Source organism: Natrix helvetica, assembly GCF_964273705.1.
Source record: "Natrix helvetica genome assembly, chromosome: Z".
Lineage (NCBI taxonomy): Eukaryota > Metazoa > Chordata > Lepidosauria > Squamata > Natricidae > Natrix > Natrix helvetica.
In genome coordinates this window covers 27,452,951-27,479,757 of record NC_138554.1, presented here as the reverse complement: position 1 = coordinate 27,479,757, position 26,807 = coordinate 27,452,951, and the positions used below count along the sequence as shown (strand labels likewise).

General features: G+C 40.4%; 1 protein-coding gene across 1 annotated transcript; it reads left to right on the top strand.

The window, feature by feature from the left end:
• Positions 1-34: 34 nt before the first annotated feature.
• On the top strand, positions 35-22,147 carry IL27 (interleukin 27; the record flags this gene model as incomplete). The annotated part of the gene is made up of 5 exons (XM_081933865.1): positions 35-1,353; positions 13,861-14,060; positions 19,432-19,530; positions 21,694-21,858; positions 21,947-22,147. Exons 1-5 carry the CDS (start codon positions 1,239-1,241, stop codon positions 22,145-22,147), a joined length of 780 nt encoding a protein of 259 aa, XP_081789991.1. The 5' UTR covers positions 35-1,238.
• Between the last annotated feature and the right edge of the window lie 4,660 nt (positions 22,148-26,807).

Sequence of the window (26,807 nt, the reverse complement as noted above, 5' to 3'; positions counted from 1 at the left end):
TAAGTAGACCCTTTGATAGCTGGATCCTAAGCTTTAAAAATTATGAGGTTTTAAATATCAAATTTAAGGGATGCAGTGGCTCAGTGGCTAAGACGCTGAGCTTGTCAATCATAAAGGTTGGCAGTTCGGCGGTTCGAATCCCTAGCACCACATAACGGAATGAACTCCCGTTACTTGTCCCAGCTTCTATCAACCTAGCAATTCAAAAGAATGTAAAAAAAAATGCAAGTAGAAAAATAGGAACCAGTTTTGATGGGAAGGTAACAGCATTCTGTGCACCTTCCGCATTTAGTCATGCCAGCTACATGACCACAGAGATGTCTTTGGACAGCGCTGGCTCTTTGGCTTTGAAATGGAGATGAGCACCGCCCCCCTAGGTTTTAAATGTCAAAATCAATTACTGAATTGCACTCGGCAACAAAGTTGTATGCATGCAGAACAAGCGGTTCTATAATATACTTCTCATTTAGTGACCACAAATGGGACTAGCAACTCATTTGTTAAATGAAGTGGTTGCTAAGTGAAAAAAATCACATGATTGCAACTGTTCTTATGATCTTACTTCGACTTTCCTTTTACAGATTTGAGGTCATAAATGAAGGCATCGGTTACAAGGCTACTTTTCATCATCATTGCAACTGCAAATGGTCACTCTCCAAGGGAGGAGACGAGGACTCCAGTAGACCAATGTGATATGGATGCAATGAGCAGTTTGCTCGCTACTCTTTACAACATTTGAAAGTTCTGGGTGTAGACTCCCATTATAAGAGGGCAAATACGATGTAATCAGGGCATGGATTACTGTAGCCAAGTTGGGTCAATTGAATAAAACCTACATTGGAGAGAGTTATGTAAATATACACTTTGTCTCTACCGTCATTGAAAATCCGAGGACAGAAAATGATCAAAGAGTACTCCCATAACAGCAATAGAAAGGGAAATGCACTTGCTTGGGATGGAAAAAATCACATAAAAGCATGATACATTTCATCAACGAGCATCCATCAGCAAAAAAATACATGGAGACTTCTGGAAACTGAAACTGTCTTGACAAATAAGAAGTCAGAGGTCGAAGGATATAGAGAGAGAAAGAAAGAGAAACTAAGACTGGTGTTTTAGGGATTGTGCCAAGGTCCACGGTAAGATTATTGAATTTCTTAGTACCGTACTTGAGGTGCTGGGTGTTCTCAGAATACAGGAAAGTTCTGGATCTGAACCCCCAATTAATTATATTATGGATGGATTGTACCTTTTATCTTTTCTTCTGTATGCTGGAAGATGCCTTAGTCATCGGTGCCAAAAAAAACATTGTTAAAAATATGAAGGTGTCTGTACCACAGTGCATGCAGTATAGTAAGTAATGTTATTATTTATTTTTATTTTATTTGTCAAATTTAGGTATGCCCATCTCACTCTTGGAATTCATTATGTTACTTATACATTTTATGTAATTAGTAGAAAAAAAGAAAGAAAAATTTACAGCCTTGAACCAAGACACTGATACTCAGGAATAATTGGGTAATGTTCTGTTTTTAAAAAAAGATTAAGTGTTTTCCCCAAGTTTCACCTTCAATTAAACTGAATATTCTTATAATATGCAGGTTGATCTGTAAAGAAAATAAATAATCTGATGAAGACTTTGCATTTTATGAAATTGTTGCAGTAACTTTTTTTCTAAATTGTTTTAATTCAGTTTAGGCTGCTTTAAGTATAATCTTCTTTGAAATGTGCAGAGTAATCATTCTGCTTTTAAGCTTGTTTTTTTCTCAACTGGAAGAATCTCTTAGGGAGAAAAAACAGAAGCATAAATCTTTGAATGCATGGGGGTGTTACAGATTGAGTTGCGAGGGAATGCCAAGCAATTCATGTCTAAATCATTATTCTCTTAGGATAATTCCGTTATACCTTAATGTGCCTTAACTGTTCTTATGAATCTTGTCATTGTAAATGACTTATGTCCCTGTTAGAAAACAAAAAATTCCTGATACTATGCTTTTACAACTTACCAAAACGCACAGTCACGAGAAACTTTTTGCGATTCTATAATTATAGTGCTGAAAATTTAAAATCTGATTCACAACTATATCTATGGAGATTCTCAGTCATCCAGATCACAGTTGTCCCAAAGGTGTTTTTTCAAGAAGCAACTGGACTTCCTGGTTTTTCTTTGAAGACATTTCATTTCTCATCCAAGAAGCTTCTTTCATACCCATTTGAACTATTCAGGTGACCCTGAAGACACAGATAAACCTTCAGATGGCCTAAACGACTTTCTAAAAGAATGCAAAGCTGTGCAAGTAGTATAAATCCTTCCGTTTTCCACCATCCAGTAACAACTGAAGAAGCTTCTTGGATGAGAAGTGAAAAAGTCTTAGAAGAAAAACAAAAAGTCCAGCTGTCTCTTGAAAAAGCATCTTTGGGACATTCACAGCTGTGGTAAACACCTGTACATTTGTTGACTATTTGGGTATTTCGAGGAAGTGAATGTCAATATTGTAGAGGGGAAGGAAAGGATGATGTTGAAGTGAAATATGTAGCGGTCCAGGCATATTCTACATAATCCCCCATTAGTGTAGATGGGTTACAGTGAGTTTTTTCAGAATAATAAAAAATAAATAAATTGTAAAGGAAATCTCACTAAGCCTATATCTATCCCAAAAGATGTAAAGGAAGGCTACAGTCTAGCAAATAATTGTTTGATTTATATATTAATAATATGGTTGAAGTTTTTGCCAAAATTTCCCATTCTTGTTCAATGCTCATGGTTCCCATCCTTCTCTATGTTGATGGTGCAGCTATTCTCTCCATAACACCAATGGATCTGGTAGACAGAATGGAACTTGGCATGGCCACTTCGGCTCAGCTAGTTCACCGCAGTCAACTTGCCACTACCAACTGGCCTTTGCCAATTCACTGTTGCCAAGTCATTGCAAGATGAAACAACACAGCCATTTCACTGCGGGAACAATTTCCATGGGCAGCCGAAGGAAGAGCAGAGTGGGCAGGCAAACAAGCAAGCAGGTGGGAAGAGTGGCGGTGGCAGCAGTATGAAAAGAAGGCAGCGGGGGAAGCAGCAGAAGCAACGGCATCTCGTTTTCACAGCCTCACTGCCGTCACTGCTCTGAGCTCTACCCACTTGCTCACTCACTCATCCATTCAGCCCACCTGTTTGCAGGCCCATTTGCCCACCCTCCTGCCCTGCTCTCCCTCTCGCTGCCTGTTGTGAGTTGTCTCTGCAGTGAATTGGCTGTGTTGGGTTGTCTACCAATGATTTGGTGGTAGTAAGTTGGCAATTAGGCATGGGTGAGCTGGCTCTGCTGAGCTGGCTGCACTGAGTTATCTAGATACTTTAAAGCATTATCTTTCTATTGACCTAGAGAATGTGGTAAGATCAGGGGTCCCCAACGCACAGACTATGACCTACTACCAGGCCACAGCCCATTCAGAACCATACTGCAGAAGTAGTGGGCTAGCACATGGGCGTACAGAAACCCCCCCCCCCCCGTCTGCAAAACCAGAAAAGTTGGAGATTGCTAACCATCTTGCTATTTTCCAGTAAACTTTTCACGTCCCTGATTACCTAGATTAATAATAGACCTATTGAGCAAGTCATCACCGTTAAGTATCTAGGCATATACTTTAAATTATCACTGGATCAATCAAGCAAATAATCACATTATAAGAGTCCAAAAAGCATCTTTCACCATTATTGCATAGGCCTGTCCTCACAGTAATAACTATGTGGGAACAGCTATCAAATTATTCAAGGTAAATTTATGCCCATGATATATTTCTAAAGATGCTTTTAGATTGGAAGCTATCCAATCCAAATTTTTAAAGGACATAACGTGGATTCCTTATTTCACTCTTAATTTTCTTACTCAGCTATAATTAGGCTGCATCTCCAATAAGGCTGCTAAATTTTTAAGAATAGCCATGGCTTTCAGAGATCACTCAGTGTTTTATTTATTTTCTTCGAATTTCTAGACCGCCCCCTCTCCCGAAAAGGACTCGGGGCGGTGTACAGTCCACACAACAAACAACAAGTATCAAATACAAATATAAATACAGATATAAATACACATAAGGAGGAGGTTAAAAATTTAAAAGAACTGTACGGAAGAATATAAATATGGTTTTAAAAACCCTAAAATCAGTTAAATTTAAAACCGTACCCTATAAATAACCAGGTAAGAATATGTTTCCAGGAGGTAACAGTTGTCACAATTATAATTATGCCAGGCCAGCTAATCGAAACAGGTGAGTCTTCAATTTTTGTCGGAAGGAGCGGAAGTCTGTGGTGGTTCTGATATCGGGGGGGAGGTCATTCCAGAGGGTTGGGCCCATCACAGAGAAGGCCCTATTCCTTGGCGCCGCCCGCTGGCATTGCCTAGTGGACGGCACCTGGAGAAGCCCCTCCCTGTGAGAGCGGATTGGCCGCAGGGATGTATGTGGGAGGATGCGATCCCGCAAGTAACTAGGTCCTGTTTTCCTTACACTATTACTATTACACTTACAATGCAATACAATAGCAGAGTTGGAAGGGACCTTGGAGATCTTCTAGTCCAACCTGCTGCCTAGGTAGGAAACCCTATATCATTCCAGACAAATGGCTATGCAACATCTTCTTAAAGACTTCCAGTGTTGAGGCATTCACAACTCCTGGAGGCAAGTTGTTCTACTGATTAATTGTTCTAACTGTCAGGAAATTTCTCCTTAGTTCTAAGTTGCATTTCTCCTTGATCAGTTTCCACCCATTGCTTCTTGTCCTGCCCTCAGGTGCTTTGGAGAATAGGTTGTCTCCCTCTTCTTTGTGGCAACCCCTGAGATAACGGAACACTGCTATCATGTCTCCCCTAGTCCTTCTATTCATTAAACTAGACATACCCAGTTCCTGCAACCATTCTTCATATGCTTTAGTCTCCAGTCCCCCAATCATCTTTGTTGCTCTTCTCTGCACTCTTTCTAGAGTCTCCACATCTTTTCTACATTGTGGCGACCAAAACTGAATGCAGTATTCCAAGTGTGGCCTTACCAAGGCATTATAAAGTGGTATTAACACTTCATGTGATCTTGATTCTATCCCTCATTTTATGTAGCCTAGAACTGTGTTGGCTTTTTTGGCAGCTGCTGCACACTGCTGGCTCATATTTAAATGGTTGTCCACTAGGACTCCAAGATCCCTCTCACAGTTACTACTATTGAGCAAAGTATCACCTATACTGTACCTATGCATTTCATTTTTCTTGCCTAAATGTAGAACCTTACTCTTTTCACCATTGAATTTCATTTTATTAGATAGTGCCCAATGTTCAAGTTTGTCAAGATCTTTCTGTATCTTAAGCCTGTCTTCTGGAGTGTTGGCTATTCCTGCCAGCTTGGTGTCATCTGCAAATTTGATGAGTTCCCCATTTATTCCCTCATCCAGATCATTGATGAAGATGTTGAAGAGTACTGGGCCTAAAACAGAGCCTTGGGGTACTCCACTGCATACCTCCCTCCATGTAGATGCAGTTCCATTGAGGACTACACGTTGAGAGTGGTTGGTCAGCCAGTTACGAATCCATCTGGTGGTGATGATGTCCAACCCACATTCTTCTACTTTAGTAGTAGGTTATGGTCTACCTTATCAAATGCCTTACTGAATTCCAAGTAAACTATATCGACGGCATTCCTCTGGTCCACTAATTTTATCACTTTGTCAAAGAATGCAATAAGATTAGTCTGGCATGACCTGTTTTTGACAAACTTATGTTGGCTTTTGGTTATTACTTTGTTTGCTTTTAGATGTTTGCTGATTCGTTGCTTGATTATCTTATCCACAATCTTCCCTGGTATTGAGGTCAAGCTGATAGGTCTGTAGTTTCCTGGATCTATTTTTTCCCTTTTTTGAAGATGGAAACCACATCAGCTCTTTTCCAGTCCTCTGACAGTTCCCCGGTGCTCTAGGATCTCTGAAAGATATCGTTCAATGGTTCTGAGATCTTGTCTGCCAGTTCCTTCAGAACCCTGGGGTGTAATCCATATGGTCCTGGTGATTTGAACTCGTCTAGGATAGACAGGTGCTTGCTTATCATTTTCTTCCCTATTAATTGTTTCATGTTTTTCTATATCCATAATGTATGTGTTTTTAGAATAGAATAGAACAGAATAGAATAGAATAAAATAAAATAGAATAGAATAGAATAGATTAGAATAGAATAGAACAGAACAGAATAGAATAGAACAGAACAGAACAGAACAGAATAGAATAGATTAGAATAGAATAGAATAGTATTCTTTATTGGCCAAATGTGATTGGACAACAAGGAATTTGCCTTTGGTGCATATCCTGTCAGTGTAAAAAAAGAAAAAAATACATTCATCAAGAATCATAAGATAAAGCACTTAATGATAGTCAGAGGGTTACTAATAAGCAATCAAATTGGAAACAAATAAAACAATATAAATTTTAAAGATACAAGCAACATGGTTGTAGTAATAAGTGGGAAGAGATAGGTACTAGGAAGGATGAGAAGAATAGTACTATAGTCTTAATAAATAATTTGACAGTGTTGTGGAAATTAGTTGTTTAGTAGAGTGATGGCATTCAGGGAAAAACTGTCCTTGTGTCTAGTTGTTCTGGTGTGCAGTTCCCTATAGCGTCGTTTTGAGGTGAAACATGTTATGTCCAGGATGTGAGGGGTCTGTAGATATTTTCACAGCCCTCTTTTTGACTCGTGCAGTATACACGTCCTTGATGGAAGGCAGGTTGGTAGCAATTGTTTTTTTCTGCAGTTCTAATTATCCATTGAAGTCATTGCAATATCTTCTTTTAAATATTAGTTTTGGACTGTAAAATAAAAGGAGCAAATTATGTGGATAATAAGTTGAAGATATTCAAGGAACAAGACGTGGAAATCTTGCTAGATAGAAAAGAAAGGTCAGTCCTGGAAAAAAGACCGTGGCTTAGGTAAATCAATTATACTAGCATTTAGAAAGACCTTGAGTTCAGGGAGCAGATTCCAGACATTTATATTTATTGGAAAAGTGATTTCAAAGAAATGAGCTCAAGGATGACACTGGTATAGATATTGATTGATCTCTCAGGTACAGATTGATTCAAACTTCTTGGTAAATTCATCGATATGGTAGATTACTATCTGATTCATACTGTATTTCAGTTCCAGGGTTTTGCATCAGTGGCCCATTCTTCTGGAAGGATCTGGCTTTTGCTTTTAAAAATGGGAGTCAAAATGGGAGGGGTATTGTTTCTTTATTTACAACATTTTTATACTCCTCATGCCAAAAATTTTGGCTGATGCCCAATCAAAAAAATTGAACTAAGATATAATTGAAAATGAACAATTATTTCTTATGTACACAATAGTAATATGACTCTCCTTTGAGAAGTAATAGTTGCAGTCCAGTGAAATGTTTTGATGGATTAGGTCATTTGAAATCATGACTAAGCTGCCAGTTTGCATCTATAAAGAAACTGAAAATTAGATTGAAATCTTCCTTAATGACATAAATATAAGGGAGTTTCATGACCACATGAATCTCCTGAATCATAGATTCAGGGGAGATTTTATAAGCAGGATTTTTTTTTATTAAAGGTCAAATCAAGATTTATTTGATATTAATAGAAGTTAGCTGTGCTGCTATGTTTAGGACAGCCTTAATTCTAACCAGATTAGGTATATTATATTGAATCATTGATTATGCTAGCTGGAATATGATCTGGATCAAAAATAGACCTTCAATTGCTATTAGTATTTCTGTGGTAAATGTCTTCATTTACCATTTCCCAGGACAGCTTTTATTGAGACTTTAGACGAAAAGGGAAAAAAATGTAACACTTTTTCTCATGTGTTTTGGTCCTTCTGAAAAATTCATGCTGCAGATCTCTATCAACTAAATCCACACTGAACCCAACTCATTTAATTTCATGTACGAACATCAGTGGTTATTAAAAGATGCAATAGGAAGTTTCCTCTGTGTAAGCCTTTTGCTACTGGACTGATTTAACTCGTGGTTTCAGGACATCATTCTTGTAAACATTATTTTTAGTAACAGGTTCCTAAAAATGATCTGTAGAAATTTCCGCAAGTCAGCATTCTGCTTCTAACTTTCTTGGTAGGTTTGCAATAATCATTTATTCATCTACAGTGGCAACTAGAGGTTTTGGGTTGTAAGTGGGAAACCCAGTTCCAGTTTCAGCTCTGTGATGAATCATCATGAAACACAAAGATCATTCTACTGAGATAACCATCTCTAAATTTTTGCATAGCTAAGACAAGTCTATTAATAAACAATATGTAATGCAGTTTAATCCTATCCTTCCTCAAAATAGAGTCATATGGGAAAAGATCTATACATTCTGTTGTAATAGGTTTCTGTGTGTGTAGATAAGATATTACATTAAAGATAATTTCAAGTTCAATTGCTGTTCAGAGGGCACATAGCAAACAATATAGTGAAATATGAATTGTGTTTATAGAATGAGTACAACACACAGTTTCTAAAATTGGAAAAAAATATGATACTGTAGCATTCTAGTACTCCTGTTTCCTACAAAAGAGATGGCCATCCTCCTGCTTTTTATACTGTTTTGTATCTTTCATCCATCAATCTATCCATCTGAAAGGGGACTTGTTCTCTGCTGTATAGGTCACAAAATCAAATTGTACAGGTCACAAAGTCTAACCTGCAAGAAGGCAGATTCTGCTTGCTTTAAACCAGAATCCTTCACGGAACATGGGATTGGGCTGAACTGTCTGTGATCACAAGAAACTAAAGGAAAGGCCTTTGGTGATTGGAAATCAGTAGATTGAAGAATGTGGTTGCTTATCTGTAGAGTCATTTTAGTCAGACTTTCTTCATAGATACAATTTTTCCTGAAATGTCACATTAAAAAAACACCATTCATCTCATGACCAATAATTTATGTCAGGAAGCCCTGACATAAGGGCTTCCAGGATGTCCTGTCCTTGTCCTGCTCTGGCAGTTGTGTTCTAGTTGTTGTGTTCTAATGCTAGTCAGTTTCACTAGCAAATCTCCAATTGATATGCTAAAGAATGCTAATGGACAGGTACTAATTCTGTCAAAGGATTCAAAGGAGATCAAAGGAAGATGGAAGGAATATACTGAAATACTGTTCAATGGAGATGACAACATCCAAGTTATCTGAGAAGATATTTCCTACTTATAAGAATCTCTAGTTCTAGAAAGGCCGAATCAGTACTCTGGTCATTAACAATACAGAAGGCAACAGGAATTGATGGAATACCATAGGAAAAAATCACAAGCAACAGCGAAGTATCAGTAAACTTTCTAATCAATCTGTGCTAGCAAATCTGGACAACAACATACTGCCCAACAGATTGGAAGAAACCAGTCTACATTCCAATACCAAAAATGGAGACTTAATAGAATATGCAAACTATTGTACAATAGTATTAATTTCACAACTAGCTAGAATCAGTTGCGAACAGTAAATAAAAAGTTGGAAATTTTCATAATGTGTTTGGCTAAGATAATGATGAAAGCTAAGGGGCATCAGCAAAAAGGAGTAAACGATGACAACTGTACAATGACTTAATCACTGTTCAGTCATCATTCTGTCATAACACCATAACACTGACAGTTAGAACAATTAATCAGTGGAACAGCTTGCCTCCAGAAGTTGTGAATGCCCCAACACTGGAAGTCTTTAAGAAGATGTTGGATAGCTATTTGTCTGAAATGGTATAGGGATTCCTGCCTAGGCAGGGGGTTGGACTAGAAGGCCTCCAAGGTCCCTTCCAACTCTACTATTGTATTGTATTCTGACATTGGTGCTTTGCTTCAGGCAATATTCTACTTTTCCTAATATCCCAATTATGTATTTTATAACATTTTTGCAAGATGAAGAATTAAAGACAAACCCCATCGAAGATAAAAAATTCCATTCAGTTGAAATACTGTGTTAGTTATTTGTAGTAGAAATAAGCACTTAAAAGAATATAGATAAACCTCGACTTAGCCTACAATTTTTGTTGCTATGACACATTTGTTAAATGAATTTTGCTGCATTTTATGACATTTGTTGCCACAGTTGTTAAGTGAATCATTGCAGTTGTTAAGTTAGTAAGAAGATTGTTAAGTGAATCTGGCTTCCCCATTGACTTTGCTTGTCAGAAGGTCGCAAAAGGGGATCACATGACTCCAGGACACGGCAAACAGCCTAAACACGAGTCAATTGCCAAGCATCTGGTTTTTGATCACGTAACCTTTGGGAGGCTGCAACAGTTGTAAGTGTGAAAAATGGTCATAACTCACTTTTTTCAGTAGTGTTGTAACTTCAAAAAGTCACTAAACAAACTGTTATAAGTCTAGGACTACCTCTTTATGCCTCCTTTGTTTAAAAAAACATCAGTTGAGATGAGAAGCCAATCTGTATGATGGTGTACGTTTTGGTAGGGAGATGACATTCAAGATCCATTTTAATGTTAATATGCTACATATAATTCTAGGTCTGCTAATAAGCAATGGGTGGAAACTAATCAAGGAAAGACGTAACCTAGAACTAAGGAGAAATTTCCTGACAGTTAGAACAATTTATCAATGGAATAGCTTGCCTCCAGAAGTTCTCCAACACTAGAAGTTTTTAAGAACAGATTGGATAACCATTTGTCTGAAATGGTATAGGGTTTCTTGCCTAAGTAGGGGGTTGGACTAGAAAACCTCCAAGGTCCCTTCCAACTCAAGAATTGGAATTCTATTCTAATTTTAGTAAGATGAGTGGTGCCTTTGTTAATTTTAGCCAAAAATATAAAGGATCTATGGCAGATAGCATGGCATGGAAAGCTTGCTTTGGGGAAACCTGATCTAGGAATACCAGCACTTTTTACTAATATAGTTTGTTAGAAAGGAGGGGGTGTCACTAGGAGTAAACAGAGAGCAAAACTGAAGTGCGTAGGTGGTTTCAGAAAAGTCCATGTTGAGAGAGAGAGAGAGAGAGAGAGAGGGAGGGGGAGAGAGAGAGAGAGAGGAGAATCTGAAGGATAAGGGGGACCTTATTCACGTGGTCAAGGCCGTATTTCCTTTTTCCTCACAGAAAAAAAGGGGAACTTAAAAAAAAATATTCACTCTTCCAATACGTTACTCTTCCGCCCTGAAACTCTAGTAAGAATAACTGGGGGGTGAGGGATTTTTTGCCCCTGAAACCAGATAATCACAACTCCAAACTGCAGTGTAATCTTGGACATTTTGTGTCCCACGAAAATGAAAGCCGGTGTACTTCAAAAGGCTCCCAGAATGGGCTACAGGATTAGATTCCTCAAACAGGCGAACAGAGATCCCCCCACAAAGTGGAAAGCCTCAGGATGCATCCAAGCGGTAAGATAAGAAAGGAAAAAATGCTTTTACCTGTTGTTCTTATATGAAACGATGCTTATTTGTGTTTCTTGCCATGGAAGCCAGCTCGGATGAGTCAATGACAAGAAGAGGTACCACCAGGGTCACATTAGCTGAAAGGAGTGCAGAGCACCTAAGATTGCAGTTTTATGTTACATTTTAAAAGACGTAGCTTGGTACAACCTGAAATATAAACTCCGATATGTGTTTCAAGCTTAACGAGATTTCAGTTCAGGAATATTCTGGATTAGTTGGTTGATTATGTGCCATCACATTATTTTTTGACTCTTAACAAGCACAAAAATATATATTTTTTCCACATCATGATCTATGCATAACCTGGTCCTTCAATGGTGTACTCAGTGCCTGAGTTCATCTACCTTGCTGCTGGTCATCTGGTCATCCTGGCCATCTCTTTCCTTCTACTGTCCCGAGTTTTAAAATCTTCTCTGGAGAGCTGGGTCTCCCCATAATGTATTTGAACTAGGATAAATTGTGCTTTGTCATTTGAGTCCTGAGAGAGAGCTCTGGGTGGATTTGTTTGATGATCCATTGATCTGTTTTCTTGGCTGTCCACAGTACTCTCAAGAGTCTTCTCCAATACCAAAGTTGAGCAGGTAGATAATCTCAGCCTTTGGACATAATGGTGTTACAGGAGATGTCTGTTTAGTTGATAATGTGTACTATTCCACCTATTTCAGAATGTCCTTATTAAAAACCTGTTCTGATGACATGGCAGGTCTGGACTGCAGGTTATCACCAGTCTATATGTGCACGATTGAGTTTTGGTGGAGAAAAAGGAGAATATACCTAATAATAGATACCCGTTCAAGAATATTTAGTTTATTACTGTATTGATGATGATGATGATGATGATGATGATGATGATGATGATGATGATGATATCACGATGTAAAAAAGATGTGGAGACTCTAGAAAGAGTGCAGAGAAGAGCAACAAAGATGATTAGGGGACTGGAGACTAAAACATATGAAGAACGGTTGCAGGAACTGGGTATGTTTAGCTTAAGAGAAAGAAGGACTAGGGGAGACATGATAGCATTGTTCCAATATCTCAGGGGTTGCCACAAAGAAGAGGGAGTCAAACTATTCTCCAAAGCACCTGAGGGTAGAACAAGAAGCAATGGGTGGAAACTAATCAAGGAGAGAAGCAACTTAGAACTGAGGAGAAATTTCCTGACAGTTAGAACAATTAATCAGTGGAACAGCTTGCCTCCAGAAGTTGTGAATGCCCCAACACTGGAAGTCTTTAAGAAGATGTTGGATAGCCATTTGTCTGAAATGGTATAGGGTTTCCTGTCTAGGCAGGGGGTTGGACTAGAAGACCTCCAAGGTCCCTTCCAACTCTACTATTGTATTATATATCCCTTTAGACAAGTTCCATCCTTGGTGATAGGTCAGATCTCCCCATATCTTCCAACCTTGCACTATTTCTTTGAGTTTTTCTATGCACTGGCTGGTGTCAGTTTTATTACTGTACTATCATTTACCATCAGAGAAAGAAAGAAGAACATTTGGACTTCATATCATATGCAACAGAGACTTCTACAAAATAATCACATGTAACTGATTGAATGATTGAGATGTAGCCTTCCCATTTCCTTCTGAAAACAATAACGCATGAGCATCAGATTCAGAGAGGACTGAACACTTGATCAAGGACCTTCTACTTGTGTCCACTGCTGTAATCCAAGACTTTCTTAAACTGCTTCAGATTAAAGCTCCCAAAATGCTTATTCTGTCTGAGGCTAAATAGACTTGTAGTCAGGCATATGTTTTGATCAGCAGGTTGGGAAAGGCTAAACTAATGTTTTCATTGTGGCTGTCGTAGCTACCATCTCAACATTGGGTTATACCTTTTTTAGTTCCATTGATTTTCCTAACAGATTCTCAGCTTTGCATTGAGGCATATGCAGACACAGCCTATTAATATCTCAGTTACGGTTTTTAAAGAAATTAACTGAAACTTCAACAACTGAAAAGGTCTCTGTATGGTAGTATCTATGCAAAATGAAATTCCCCTCAAACGGATTTCCCCTGTATGAATGATGAGATGACCGCATGACAAATCTGCAGATCAAATCTGGGATAAACATATTATTCCTGAGATGCTGTAGCAGGAATTTTATGCGAAAAACTCACTTCCCAACAAAAGATAAATCAGCTAATATTAGATTGTAGATTGAATGATTGGGGAGGGGGGGGTTCTTCATATTTTTTATATTTTTGTCCCCCATTGCTTCAATATACAGGTATGGTAAACATGTAAACACTGAAGTTTATCTCTGTAGAAAAAGAAGGATCTTCAAAGTATATGATATGAATGTATATCTATTTTTCTCACAACGATGATAACACTAGTGTTTTATAAGTACACCATTCTGGCTTAAATACACTAGCATCAAATTTATTGACTTTCCCACTAAATGTTTCTCTCTAACTGTCTCAATCTTCTTTCTAGGTACAGTTGTCCTCCTCCTCCTCCAGGTTCTTCTCAAGTTTGACATCCTTCTTGCTGCCCCTTCAGTTGGACTCCAAGAGAAGGGATCTGGACTTGAGACCATCCCTGAAAAGAAACTGAATCTGCAGAAAGAATTTAGCATGAGCTTAAAACTCTCACGACAACTTCTTCGCAAAACAAAGGATCTTACAAGATACTATGTAAGTCTACTACTCTATCTTCTCAAAGATCGGAAGTTAGCAGAGATGAATTAAAAGATACACCAAGGAGAAGGCAGCTCCTACTTTTGAATTAGTTCCTCCATTCTCTTTTTTATGTCCAATTTATTAACCAATTATCATTGTTTCTAAGGCTACAGCAATATACTCTATTTGGGACTGCCCTTAAAAACTATTTGCAAACTACAATTAGTCCTGTGTGTTTACTCCTGTTCTTGGGAGTGTATAACATTGATTTTGTGGACCTGCATTGGTTACTATTAGTTTCTGAGTATACTTCAAGATATTGATTTTAATCTATAAACCATTTTATAGCTTAACACTAGTGTATCTCGTAGGACTGCCTACTCCAATGAATATAGGCTCAGTGAATTCGATTAGAGAATATATTAGTGATTCCACATTGGGAAACTGAAGCAAGACAGTTCTGCTTTTCTGGGGCGACGTCTTTGCTATGGAACAAGCTTCCAGTAGAAATTATATCCCATCCTTGTCATATGTATTGGATGCTTCTTAAAGAGGGAATTGTTTGAAGAGACTTCCTCTGATTTTATTATGTCATCTTTACTTTCTTTTGATAGTTCATAGTAACATGTTTGGATGCTGGTATTTTATTATTTTACAGAGGTGGTATCAAAAGTATTTTCCTTAGTTGGATTTTATTGTCTAGCTAAACAGAAATGTGAAAAATAGATATATATATATAAATCAATAAATTTCACTAAGGATGGAATAATAGTTGTTTCCATTCCTTGTATGGCAAACAGAAGTTGGTGATTTGGTCAGAAGGAAGGCTGCATAACCAGGGAAGAGCTCTCAAATCCCTTCTCTCAGTGCCCCCACATGCCAAAACTAAATGCTTGTTCTGACTGAGGCTTCCCAAGAGCATGAAGCAAATTCCTGTCCAGACAAAAAACCCTTTTATTAATTGACTGTGAATTCTGCTCATTCACATCCAGCAAAGTCTTTCAAGGGAGGATTTACAGTCACAGACCTTATCTGGCTTGGAGAGCTGACAGGCTGATATTTGCAAAACTTGGCAAGAGGTCTCTAAGAGTTATGAACCAATTAAGCGAACTAATTGTCTCCTGCAAACTCCACTCCCCTTTTGCTCCTCTTTTATTTCCTCTGGGAGGGGCCATTCATTGTCCACCTGTAGCCTTACTCCCAAGTTGACCCCTGTTCTTTAACTGTTACCTTCGTCTGGTAACTCTGCACATGTGCACACTGGGAACAGGCTCCAGCTGTTTGTCTGCTTCACTGATGTCTGCCTCTGAAGGCAGCTGTAACTGGCTTTTGGCTCTGGCCCCTTCCCTGCCTCTGATACAGAGCCCTCATCAGAGCTTTCCCCAGACTCCAGGACTGGCCCATGTTCCTCCCCAACCTCCTCACTGTCTGAATCTGCTGCCAGCTTTGCTGGCCGCTGGCGGGCCACAACAATGCTCTAACTCTGCCTTCTGCCTCATGTAATTTAGGAATAATTACTGTTACCAATATATAATTATTCTGCTCTACACTGCCTTGATCAGACCTTACTTAGAGTATTGCATTCAGTCCTGCACACACCACCAGTTTAATTGTGGCAGTTGTTATGCAAATGTCATGGTCATTAAGCAAGCCAATACTTCCTATAGGTTGGTTTTGCCAAAAACCAGAAGTGAATGCTGGCTTTTGGTAAAACTGTTATAAAATGACAAATGGTTGTAAATGCCAGCCAGTTACAAAGTAACTTCAAATGGTCACTAAGGAACTGGTAACAAGTTTGTTTGTTTTTGTTTTTATTTTTATTGGATTTATATGCCGCCGTTCTCCCAAAGGACTCAGGACATTAAAAAACACACATCCCAAAAGTTAAAAAGAAATTAAATACATATCCCCCCCCCCAAAAAAAACCAAATTTATAGGACAATACATTTAAAAATGAGTTAAAATTAACAGGCCAGGCCGGCTTGCTGGAAAAGCCAACTTTTTAGGGCGCGTCGGAAGGACCGGAGGTCGGGGATTATGCGAAGCTCCGGGGGCAGCTCATTCCAGAGGGAAGGCGCTCCCACAGAGAAGGCTCTCCCCCTGGGGGACACCAGCCAACACTGTCTGGCCAACGGCACCCTGAGAAGGCCAACTCTATGGGATCGTACTGCACGGTGGGAGGCTACTGGTGGCAGTAGGTGGTCTCGCAGGTACCCTGGGCCTAAGCCATGGAGCTCTTTAAAGGTCATAATTAATACCTTGAATCGCACCCGGAAAACAACCGGAAACCAGTTCAGGCCGCCTAAAAGGGGTGTAACACGGGAGCACCTAGGTACCCCCATGACAACCCGCGCGGCCGCATTCTGGACTAGCTGAAGCCTCCAGGTGCTCTTCAAGGGCAGCCCCATGTAGAGAGCATTGCAATAGTTCAGGCGAGAAAGGACGAGGGCATGAGTGACTGTGCACAGAGCATCCCGATCCAGGAAGGGGCGCAACTGACGTACCAGGTGAAACTGGTAAAAGGCCCCCCTGGTCACGGCTGTCAGGTGTTCTTCTAAACTAAGCCGCGTATCCAGGAGGACTCCCAGATTGCGAGCCTTCTCTGAGGGGGCTAAAATTTCTCCCCCTATCATCAAAGATGGAACAAGATGTACAAATCGGGATGACGGAAACCACAGCCACTCAGTCTTGGAGGGATTGAGCTTGAGCCTGTTCCTCCCCATCCAGATCCGCACAGCCTCCAGGTATCGGGACATCATGTCGAGGGCATCGTTTGGGTGGTTTGGGGTAGAGATGAAAAGTTGGGTATCATCAGCATATTGATGATACCGTACCCCCAAACCACGGATGATCTCGCCCAGCGGTTTCATGTATATGTTGAACAGGAAGGGTAAGAGAACCGACCCCTGGGGCACCTCACAAGTGACGCGCCTGGGGGTCGATCTCTGCCCTCCATTCAACACAAACTGCAACCGATCCGACAGGTAGGAGGAGAACCACCGTAAAACAGTGCTCCCCACTCCCAACCCCCCAGTCGTCGCAGTAGGATACCATGGTCGATGGTATCGAAAGCTGCTGAGAGGTCTAATAGGACCAGGACAGAGATCATCGACCAACACGACCAATGCCGTCTCTGTGCTGTACCCGGGCCTAAAACCTGACTGAAACGGATCCAGGTAGACAGCTTCATCCAGGTACTGGGGAAGCTGACGTGCTACCACACTCTCGACAACCTTTGCTACAAAGAGAATGTTGGAGACCAGACGATAGTTGGCTAAAGAAGCTGGGTCCAGAGAAGGCTTGTTAAGGAGACCTACCTGTAAAAAGGAAATAAAATTTATGCCACCACCTGGCGCTGTAATGTTGAGATACAGTACTAAGAAAATCAGTCCATATTTCTCTATGGGGAGATAGGCCACTCTCCTAATAAACATAGAGGGCCATTGTTTGTTTGTTTTTTTAAAAGGGAAAATGGAAGTCCCAGTTATACAAAGAAATTTTCAGTGATTGGAATGAGAAAAATGTAGGGTAATTTAAATCAGAGATAGATGAACCGCCAAGGGAAAAATTATAGGAACAGTAAAGATATAAATAGGAAAATACAAATTTTGAAAGAAAGAAAGAAAGAGAAAGAAGGAAGGAAGGAAGGAAGGAGGGAGGGAGGGAGGGAGTTCCAAGAAGACCCCAAAATGATGATGATGACCTAGTATTGGTTCCTTTTTAGAAGCAACTGTGATGTAAAGAGGTCTCAATCTGTGGAAAGCATATAAGGAATAATCCTGTATAAAAGCAATAACCCCCAGAGGAAAAATATTATTTAAAAGAAACAGAGAGAGAAAAGAAATTTTGCATAGCTCTTTAGAACTTTTACCTTTCCTCTAGAAACTAGAATCTGAAAAATTCTTCCTCCTGAAAATTCCAGTTTTAATCAGAGGATAGAGTAGAATCTTAGTTCTCTCGTTGCTCACCCTCATGCACAATGTGCCACTTCTGGCTTATTTGATTCATATTCCACACTTTGTAAAGTGGGTTAAAGTATCATATTCTATATTCCCTCCTCCTCTTTTCCCCACAATAACAACCTTGTAAGGTGAGCTGAGATAGAATGATTGGCCCAGACTCATTCAAAGATCTCCCATAGTTGAGGGGAGACCAAAGAACTGGCCATACATACATGAAGCATATGTGGTCATGTGGAGAATAAATGGAGAAACTTACAAAATTTCCACCCTCGCTGAACTAAACAGATGTTTTAAATATATTACTTCATGTATTGGTTAATAAATTGGCCAAATCAGTAACAACTGAGCAATTATATCTAAACAATAGATTTTTTAAAATGTGATTATCATCCTGTCTTCTAAATGAAAGTTGAATAAAATGTGAGTGTGAAATTTCACGGCCCAAAATTAGATTTAGGTGCAGGAAATAAAATCACAGTAATTTTATGGCTGGTTTTTTTTTTCCTTATAACATTTGATTGAGAGAAGTGCTATGCTGCACCCAAAAGTCAATTTAATAGGTGCCATTGGAGACTGTTTCAAAGTCAAAGTTTTCCTGTGGAGAAATCTTTTCTATTGGAAAATTCAAGAATTGGGTCCATATCTTTTCAGTATTTATTATCATTTGGCCCCTAGAGGCCACTGATGTAACATTTTGTGAAGGAACGCCAACTTGTGTGCTTCTTTTTCTTGCACAATATTTCTTCATTTTCTTATCTATGCATTCACATCCCTTCTCTGTCAGACTATTTTTTTCATCATTTCCAGTGCTTGTCCCCAGGGAATGACTGGGGAATTCTGGGAATTGAAGTCCACACATCTTAAAGATGCTATCGCTGAGAAATGCAAAACTATAAAGATAATGAGGGTTTGAAATGCCAAAGGAGCAGTTATGCCATGAACATAATTACCCACAAGGAGTTACTTTCTTGAGGACCTCCTTACCTTACCTGTATCTCTTCTCCCCTTATCAGCATTCCTTGACTTTCTAAATTTTTATAGTTGAGCTGGTAATTTTAACTGCTGGGAAAGTGTATTTGGGTAACTTTACCACTATAAAATCTACTTGTGTTTTCACTAATTATTTTCTGCCTTGCCTCATTTGGCAAAGTTCTTGCAAGAAAAAAGTTCTGAAGAATTTAAAATTTGGATGACTATCTATGGTGGGGGGAGCAAACATTCATTTATTAACCATTTGAAGTTACAACAGCAGCAAAAAAAAGGTGACATAACCATTTTTTACACTTGATCACTGCAGAATCCCACTGGTCATGTGTTACTCAATAATCATACCGTTCTCTACTCAAGTATTATATGCTTCTGAATGCTCTACTACAAGGTTGGTTGAAAATCTATTTACAGTCATATTCACTCTCTTTTTCCAGCTTTTGGACCGTTTACCTGGAGTTGAGGTTCCTCATATTTCCCACTTGGAGCGCCTGCCCTCAGCCAGCCTTGATTTTCACACATGGATCTCTCTTTCGGTAAGAATATGAATATATACAGTACAGACATACATACATACATACATACATACATACATACATACATACATACATACATTCATTCATTCATTCATTCATTCATTCATTCATTCATTCATTCATTCATAGTATATGTATATAATATTTGCATTTTGTACTATGCAATAAAATTCTCAATGTTCTCCCAAAGGCCATTAAAAGAAAGAGTGGCATTTATTACAAGCACCAATCACAAAATATACCAGGTTGAGCCCAGGCTAAGCTTTGTGTATTTGGGCTACAAAAAATACTGGATGTCAAGCAATGAATTAATTTTCAATATCTCTGTCACCATCTAATAGCCCTGTGGATTTTTGAAGTATAGATAGGATAGATCTCATCTTTCAAAAGTCACAGCACATCGGTTTTTAACGTGCTGTCAAAGTGCCAAATTTGGTACAAGCAGTGACGTGCGGTGAGGTTTATGACTGGTGAGGCACTGACACAGTGCTGGGTTTCAAATATTTTTAGACTTGTGGACTTCAACTCCCAGAATTCCACAGCCAGGCATGCTCAGTTCCAATTTAAAGCGACAGCATTTGTTTTTCTCCTTTGCTCCTTCTTTCTTTTTCTTTTTCTTCTCCTTCCCCTCCTTCCTCCCTCTCTCCCTTCCTCCCCCTCTCTCAAACACACACACACACACACACACACACACACACACACACACACAAGTTGGATTGGACTATCTCTCCTACCCCTTCCCTCTCTCACTCACTCTCAAGCAAACCCCCACACACACAAAAGTTGGATTGGATATCTTTTCCAGTGGCTTGAAAGCAGCTCCTCTGCCATCCCCCCCCCCCATTCCCCTGCTGCCTTTCCCAAACACCTCCACCATTGCAAATGCAGCCTGCTGTCTGGGTGGGAAATGCCTGGAACACAATAAAGCCCACCCACCACCTCCTGCTGGCAGGCTGGGGTGAGAGGAGAGGCAGAGAAGCCGGAGGGGAGCCAAGCCGAGCATTCCAAAAGAAAGAGGCTGGGGGGAAGTGTGTGTACTACAGCATGGCTCTTTGCCTGGCTTCCTGCCTCCTCCTGTGGTTTCCTCAGTGCTCGCTTGTGCTCTCCCTCCCCAAGTGTAGTTTGATTGCAGGCAGAGCCACGTTGCCTTTTCAAACTTGTAATCAGTGAAGCTGGGCTAGATTTTTATATAGTTTTATCCAGCTGTGTGTGTGTGTGAGAGAGAAATGAATGGGGGCCTGGGGAGGAAGTCACTACGCTTGGGGAGGGAGAGCACCAGTGAGGTTAAGCAGAGTCATCCACGGTAAGGCAGCAACTAGCTCAGCTTTTTCCTTTCCCTTTTTTTTTCATGATGACAGTGGTGAGGCTGTGCCTCACTTGCCTCACCTGACTGCACGTCACTGGGTACAAGGCATTTGAATGAAGGCAATTGAAGTATCACTGCAAGTTCCTCTCTTATTGGTGATCATCCTTTTCCTGTGTCTACAGGAAAAGGAGCAAGAAGTTCATATTAGAGCCTTTTAATAAGGCAACTTGATGGCTGGAAGCCAGAAATAATAGATTCAATCAGCTAGGAAAACAGGATACTTAACTGCTGGAAAGAAGGCAGTACCTATTCACAAAGTTATATCATTTAACCTGTTTTTCTATTAAACTCATTGTCTCCACAAAGAATGCAACAATTGTAATTTGCTTATGGTACAAAGAATGCTAAGTAACCCTCACAGAAAACTTTAAAAACTAAAAGGTTTTTAAAGAAAGGATTGGGCAACTATTTGTCTGAAATGGTATAGGGTTTCCTGTTTGAACAGGGGGTTGGACTAGAAGACCTCCAAGGTCACATCCAACTTTGTTATTTAGTATTCTGTTATTCTGACTAGTTTGGAATATATCAAAAATACTTATAAATTGTCTGATAAGTTTCACCAGGCAATATAGATATAAAACTAAGCAAATCATTTTCAGTCAGAATATGGTAAACTACCCCAAGTAACATTTTCTTCCTAGAGTTAAGTTACTCCAATTCTTAGTATGTTTGTTGAGGTGGATGGCAGGGAGCAGAATCATGTCTCTAACATTTTTCAGAGCTGTCTATTTTTGAGAATAATGCTTGAGTATCTCAATGCTTGACTTTGTTTTGTTTGCATTTTAATATTTCTATAGGATGCCAGGCGCCTGTCGCAGATAGCCAAGACTGTTTCATTTTATCACAAGTTAGTCCAACAGCTGAGGAAGTTTGAAGCAATCAAAGAAAATTCCAAATTCTTCTCTCAGTTTGAAGATATCGATGTTAACCTCCGAGATCTTGGTCATCAAGTGGATTACCAGGTAGCTTACCATTTTTTCAGGAGGTATAGATGAGGGAAAGTTGTCCTTTGTTTTTGGCTGTGTTATTCAGCTTTCATTTTTCTTATAGATTATACTTTGGGGCCTATCATCTGATACTCAGCCTATATCAACTCCTCAGATCCTTCGAAACCACAATCAATGGGCGAACCGCCAAGAAGTATATATTGTCCTTCGTTCTCTTGAAAGCTTCCTGGTTCGAGTCGCACGAGATTTTTTGATGCTCAGGATGAGGGTGCCGAAAGTGGCTTTATCTTCCAAGAGTTTCTAACCTTAACATTTCCTGTTTTAAACTATTCCAAACAGCTAAGATATGGGATTCCAGTATCTCAGTGTTCTGTAAATTATCTAAAATATCTAATTTATATATCTATTTATTTTTTCTAAATATTTTATTATTTTAACTTATTTGTTAAAGCAGTGTTTTGACAGCTTCACATGAGCAATTGTTTAGTGAATGCACTTTCTCATGACAATGTAGACGTTTTTCCCCCCAAAGGTCACAAAGAATTGCCAGTTAGTTTGCACAGAATTTTAAATATTGTGTTTATCCATAAAAATATGGGTGGCTACTACGTTATCTATTTTAGTAATGGCTATTTACTCAAATGGGCCAGAGAATCTTGAGGGTATCTACAGAAAGATATATAATATATAATCCCAATGGATTATGGAGAAACTATTCTTAAATTTTCTAAAACAGCTTGAGTAAATGTGCATATGGTGTAAAATATATGTTTTGAGTGATACTGGCTTTTCTAAGCTTGAACTGGTCATTTCATACTTTTAAATTTTTGTTAATAAAAGTATTATTTTAGTTAAATTTGATTGCCTGATTTATTGGTGGTATCTTTCGCTGATCAAAAGAGAGTTTGTCATTTCATATAGTTGATTAGTGTGTATTTAAACCTAAAATCCAATGTCAATATATTTAAGCAGTATCTAACATGGGCATGGACAGGATTATGAGGAGACTCAGTACTGCCACTTGTGTGCTGGACCCGTGTCCCTCTTGGTTAGTTTGGCTTCCCGGGAGGTGACACGAGGCTGGCTCTGAGCGATTACCAATGCTTCATTGAGAGAGGGGTTCTTTCCCAGCATCTTGAAGGAGGCGGTGGTGAGGCCCCTCCTTAAGAAGCCTTCCCTGGACCCAGCCTCCTTAGCCAACTATCGTCCGGTCTCCAACCTTCGCTTCATAGCGAAGGTTGTTGAGAGCGTGGTAGCATATCAGCTTCCCCAGTACCTGGACGAAGCTGCCTATCTGGATCCATTTCAGTTGGGTTTCAGGCCCGGATACAGCACAGAGACGGCATTGGTTGATGATCTCTGGTGGGCCCGGGACAGGGGTTGTTCCTCTGTCCTGGTCCTATTAGACCTCTCGGCGGCTTTTGATAGCATCGACCATGGTATCCTACTGCGACGACTTGGGGGGTTAGGAGTGGGGGGCACCGTTTTGCAGTGGTTCTCCTCCTACCTGTCAGATCGATCGCAGTTCGTGTTGACTGGAGGGCAGAGATCGACCCCGAGGCGCCTCACTTGTGAGATGCCCCAGAGGTTGGTTCTCTCACCCCTCCTGTTCAACATATACATGAAACCACTGGGCGAGATCATCCGTGGTTTTGGGGTATTGTATCATCAATATGCTGATGATACCCAACTTTTCATCTCTACCCCAAACCACCCAAACAATGCCCTCGATGTGATGTCCAGATGCCTGGAGGCTGTACAGATCTGGATGGGAAGGAACAGGCTCAAGCTCAATCTCTCCAAGACTGAGTGGCTGTGGTTTCCGTCATCCCGATTTGTACATCTTGTTCCATCTTTGATGATAGAGGGAGAAATTTTAGCCCCCTTAGAGAGGGCCCGCAATCTGGGAGTCCTCCTGGACATGCAGCTTAGTTTAGAAGAATACCTGATGGCCGTGACAGGTTCACCTGGTATGCCAGTTGCGCCCCTTCCTGGATCAGGATGCCCTGTGCACTCACTCACACCCTCGTCCTTTCTCGCCTGGACTACTGTAACACTCTCTACATGGGGCTGCCCTTGAAGAGCACCCAGAGGCTTCAGCTGGTCCAGAATGTGGCCATGCAGGTTGTCATGGGGGTACCTAGGTGCTCCAATGTTACACCCCTTTTAGGCGGCCTGCACTGGTTGCCGGTTGTTTTCCGTGTGCAATTCAAGGTGTTAATTATGATCTTTAAAGCGCTCCATGGGTTAGGCCCAGGGTACTTGCGAGACCACCTACTGCCACCGGTAGCCTCCCATCGTCCAGTATGATCCCACAGAGTTGGCCTCCTCAGGATGCTATCAGCCAGGCAGTGTCGGCTGGCGACACCCAGAGGGAGAGCCTTCTCTGTGGGAGCACCTTCCCTTTGGAATGAGCTGCCCCCGGAGCTTCACATAATTTGCGACTTCCAGTCCTTCTGGCGTGCCCTAAAAAGTTGGCTTTTCCACCAAGCCGGCCTGGCCTAAATAAAATAAATTATTAATTTTAATTGTTAATTTTAATTTAATTTCTAAATCTCATTATAAATGTCTATTGGGTTTTTTGGATGTTCTATTTAATCTTTCTTTTAACTTTTGTAAAAGGTGTTTTTATGTTGTACGCCGCCCTGAGTCCTTTGTGAGAAGGGCAGCATATAAGTCCATAAACCTAAACCTAACATTGCATTATATCTATTTAACTCATATTCATCAGCAAAAGGAAATCTCCTGTTTATGGCTGAATTCACCTGGTGGAAGTTTCTTGTTTGGCCCCAATTCCATTGTGAAACTCTACACCCTTTCCCAAGTCCTCAATCTTGGCTACTTTCTTTTATCTTTCCCCTCTCAGCTAGCCTGCTGCCGCCGCTGCCCACCCACATTTGGCCACGCGGCATAAGCTAGGCTCCCGCCCCTCCTCGCACTTAGTTGCTTACCTGAGGGAAGCAGAAGCTGCTGGAAGTGAAGGGAGGACCGATCAGCAAGCGCTGGCCATTGGCGCGATGCTTTTAAACGGGTTGCCTCCAGCCCGCTCCCTGATTGGCTGGACTCCAGCCAATCAGTGAGTGGTGGGCTGGGCTAGTTTAGTGCAGACAGGCGGGGGAGTGAGCAAGCTGCGATGAGATGTCCAGGGCGAGTGAGCGACAGGGCCAGAGCAGGCGTTCGTAAAGTTACTTCCAGGTCCACCGGTCGAACTTCTTCTCACCGGATCGGTAAATTTCACCAACCGGTTCTTTCGAACCGATGTGAACCGGCAGAAACTCACCACTGGTTCTTATCCATAATCCATAGACTTTGTCCTTCTAATGCTGAGATCTATGCTTATGTATCAGGGGGAAGGGAATAAACTCTACAACACCTCAGGTCCTGTCTTCCACCCAATTTTGATCAACACCAGTTTGCTTATAGAAGCAACAGGTCAACAGGGGATGCCATCACCACTGCTCTACATATTGCACTGAGCCACCTTGAGAAATCTGGGAATTATGTCAGAATGCTTTTTGTAGACTATAGCTCAGCCTTTAACACCATCTTACCAGGAATTCTCATTGAAAAGTTGACTGACCTGAATTTCCCTTCCCTCACTTGTAAATGGATCAAAGACTTCCAGACAGATCATCCACAAACAGTAAGGGTTGGGTCCTTTACATCTTCCACACTGAAGCTCAGTACAGGCTCCCCTCAGGACTGTGTGCTCAGCCCATAACTGTACTCGTTGCATACATATGACTGCATATCCTCTGATCCATCCAACATCATAATAAAGTTTGCAGGCGACACAACAGTGCTGGATATCATAACTGGGAAGAAGTCCAGAAGGTATCCGCTTGGTGCTCAAGAAACAACTTACATCTAAATACTAGTAAGACAAAGGAGATGGTGCTAGATTTCCGGAAGCACAGAGAGGAACCTGCCCCACTGTATATCGAAGGGGGCTGTGTGAAGAGGGTTTCCTCTTTTAAATTCTTGGAAATGCTTATTAGTCAAGATCTCACCTGGAAAAACAACACATCCCTGATGATTGGAAAGGCCCAACAGAGACTTCATTTCCTTAGAGTCCTGTGAAAAAATCAGGCGGAACAATGGCTAATGACCTCTTTCTATCGGTCCACCATAGAAAGTGTCCTCACAGGAAGAACGAGCCAGACGTCGTGACGACACAACATGTGGTCTCGATAGTCCGAGACCGCCATTGATTCTTTTACCTGCTGCACGGTCCGTAGGGACCTAAACCATCCCGGAGAGACGGTAACAGGAAGACAAATCCTTGCTGGTTTCATGGACACCGCAAAATCCCTGATTGATCCAAGGGAAGTTCTCCAAGCCAGCGGTAAACAGACAGCCCCCAGGCTGACAAAGTCAGAGACGGCTCCGGAAAGAAGGCAGTGAAAGTGAGTCCAGCTGGTGAGATTTTTTTTTCTTTGAGAATGATTGCCCAAAGAGTTTTTAAAAAAAGATAAATTAGTCCTTTAAGCAAAAGAATAAAGTGGTGAAATTTATCTTTATTGGACTGCCTTAGAAAGTTTTTTCCCCTCTTCTATGTAACAGCGTTTTGTGGATTGAAGTGATTGGAATGCTTCCTGTTTCTCCTCTTAAGTGAATGAATTGATTTTTTCTCCTAATTTGTGCTACCTTTATTTTTTGGCTGATCTAAAACTTTTTTCACTTTAATAATCCTTCCTCTTTCTGACTATTAAATTTTATTAAAGACACTTAGAGATCTTTGTTCTCCTTAAGCTTGATACAAATAAAAGAAAGTTGAATCTGCCATTCGGAAGCCAGAACCTGGTTTTTTTCTCCTTTTGAAACAAAGTATCCTTTGCTTTATTTTCTCTGAGTTTGTTGACATTGTAATTAGAGGGTTTGCAGCTTGTCTGTAGAGACTGATACTGGCTCAAGGACACGAACTGTTTTTCTTGCAGGTGTCCTTGTGGAATATTTTGGACAAG